A 2366-nucleotide genomic window follows, 5' to 3' on the forward strand; every position below is an offset into this window, starting at 1 on the left:
ACATTAATGAAAATATAATTTAAAATTAAATATTTGATATGGAGAAGCTTTTATGGAAATTAATCTTTCACACGCTGAAAATTTCTTGTAGGATAATTTCCTTGTATAGTTGTGATATGCCAACCATTGTGTCATTATGAAAAGTTGCATGCATGTAAAAACCAGCAGACACAACTCTTAACTTGTTTATCTATCGTGTATATATATTGGCATGTACTATAACACATCTCAGGAGTAAAATATATAATAATTCTTATATTTTTAAATAACTGCAATGGTTTCATCAGTTACTCCACTTTGTCCAAAGGAACTTGAAGACAAATCAGTGTTTTACAATGCATCAATTAGTGAAAACCATGAAAGCAATTGTCTCAATGTCAAGGACAAGCCTTCAAGCAGTGTTTATATCACAAAATATGGTACTAGTATTTAATTATCACTTTTTTTATTTGAGTAACTTGTGAAATATTATGGAGACCTAATAATTCATGAACTTTTTTTAGGGAGGAGAATTCCAATTATAACCAAATTGAAAATTCCTACGAAGAAACGTTCACCGGTGGTGTATGTGAGGATGACATTTGCGAGGTTGACACCGATAGAAAAGTTTCAGAAACAACTTCTTGACGAGTGGAATGAACAAGAGAAACTAAGTGAGTCATCAGAAGAAGAAGATATTTTATTGTTTGACAATAAAAACAATTTCATACCAGATAGTGAAATTGGTCTTGGATGCATTCTTCTTCATCCACATTGTAGCTCTATGTTGAAGTGATCATTCATTTAATTTTTGAAAAAATGGGGCATGTTCAGTTAGTGTAAACTAACCTAGTTTTACACTAATTATAAATAAATATCCTAAACGTTATGGTGATTTTTCATTTCCGATTATAAGATAAACATGTGTGACAGTTTTCGGCAAGATATAAATTTTTGTGACCATATTGTGAGTTTATTCTCGGTGTTAAATTATGTCTTCTAATGTTTTAATTAAACTCTTAATATATACATATTATTATGAACTAATGATTGAACATTTCTCAAAGTAATTTTCTCATTAGAAGTGGAAATAATACAGTGCTCTACTATGCTAAATTAGAAAGTCAATTGATCAAGGTTTGAGTAAGGCCTCTGAAAATTGAACAAGTTTTACATATTTCAAGATTCGGTAATTTCATAAAGGATAAGATAATATTTTTGAATTAGCATAGTTTGGATTTAAAAGATTGTTGGTCCATAAGTAGAAAGTACAACATGTTTATTCTGTGATACATGCTACCACAATTTGTTAGTCAATGTTTCATGCATTATCAATTCCCGATTTAGTGCTTTATTGAGTTGTTATTTTTGTGTAAGAAATCTTTATAAAATTTAACATAATGACATTCCATAATTAATTTATGAAGGATGTTATTACTATCAATCCAATAAGGATAATAACAAAAATTTAGTTGGAAAGTTAGTTATATAGTTGGAGAGTTAATTAGCTTACACTGTAAGTTTTTATATAATGCATGTGACACGCACTAGCATAGTGTGACCTATCATCTCCATGTATAGATGTAGTAACTTTAAGCTATTCAAGTAATAGAAACTACTTTCTTTTTCATTTTTTTGTGTTTACCGTTGTTGAACTCTCTTAATATTAATAATAACATCCTTTAAGAAGGTGGCTGGCTCAAGATCAAGTGAAAATCTTGAAGATTTGGTATTTTTTATCGTGCTTCTTAATCTGAAGGGTAATCAAAATTACTACATGTGTTTGTTAGACATTTTGACTTGAAACATTGTTGTCTTTATTTCCTATTGTATAAAAAATGATTGTATTAACTTGTAAAATAGTTAAAGATTCAATAAATTTTCAATAATTCGCCATTGAAGACTAGACCAAGTTCTAGCGATGACACTTGCACTGAACTAGTATAAACTTGGTGTACAATTTATCTCTCTTTATCTCTTTTAAATTTCAATATAGTGTATGATATTAGGTTTTATCGCTTTTCTAGAATCGTATGTGACTATATTTTTAATAGATTGTAGTGATTTTTGTGTAAGCGTGTGACTGTGATAGATTCAACCATCCAATTCTCTTTCTGGTAAATATAATATATAGAATTATAATGTTAGATTGATTGTTTGATTAATAAGATTCAATTTAAATATTTTGTGTAAATTGAATTCGGTTAATTGAAACGTTGATTGTTTAGCATCTCCATCTCTCATACTCATTGTATTTTCTAATATTCTAAGTTAACCATAAAATCAAAACAAACACATCTTTTGTGAAAAATTCCGCTACCCTATTTTTTTTATAAAACTATAATTTTTTTAAAAAAATATTTTGAGATTGGTCTCTTAACTTATAA

The 2366-nt window shown here is 28.2% G+C and overlaps 1 protein-coding gene across 1 annotated transcript; it reads left to right on the plus strand.

The window, feature by feature from the left end:
* Nucleotides 1-274: 274 nt before the first annotated feature.
* On the plus strand, nucleotides 275-775 carry LOC131604518 (uncharacterized). The gene is made up of 2 exons (XM_058876951.1): nucleotides 275-419; nucleotides 504-775. Exons 1-2 carry the CDS (start codon nucleotides 275-277, stop codon nucleotides 773-775), a joined length of 417 nt encoding a protein of 138 aa, XP_058732934.1.
* Nucleotides 776-2366: the final 1591 nt, after the last annotated feature.

This window comes from Vicia villosa, linkage group LG5 (genome assembly GCF_029867415.1).
Source record: "Vicia villosa cultivar HV-30 ecotype Madison, WI linkage group LG5, Vvil1.0, whole genome shotgun sequence".
Lineage (NCBI taxonomy): Eukaryota > Viridiplantae > Streptophyta > Magnoliopsida > Fabales > Fabaceae > Vicia > Vicia villosa.

Coding starts and splice junctions, on each gene's coding strand:
- LOC131604518 (XM_058876951.1), top strand. CDS start 275: ATGGTTTCATCAGTTACTCCACTTTGTCCAAAGGAACTTGAAGACAAA. Junction 420..503: donor TGTTTATATCACAAAATATG/GTACTAGTATTT, acceptor AACTTTTTTTAG/GGAGGAGAATTCCAATTATA.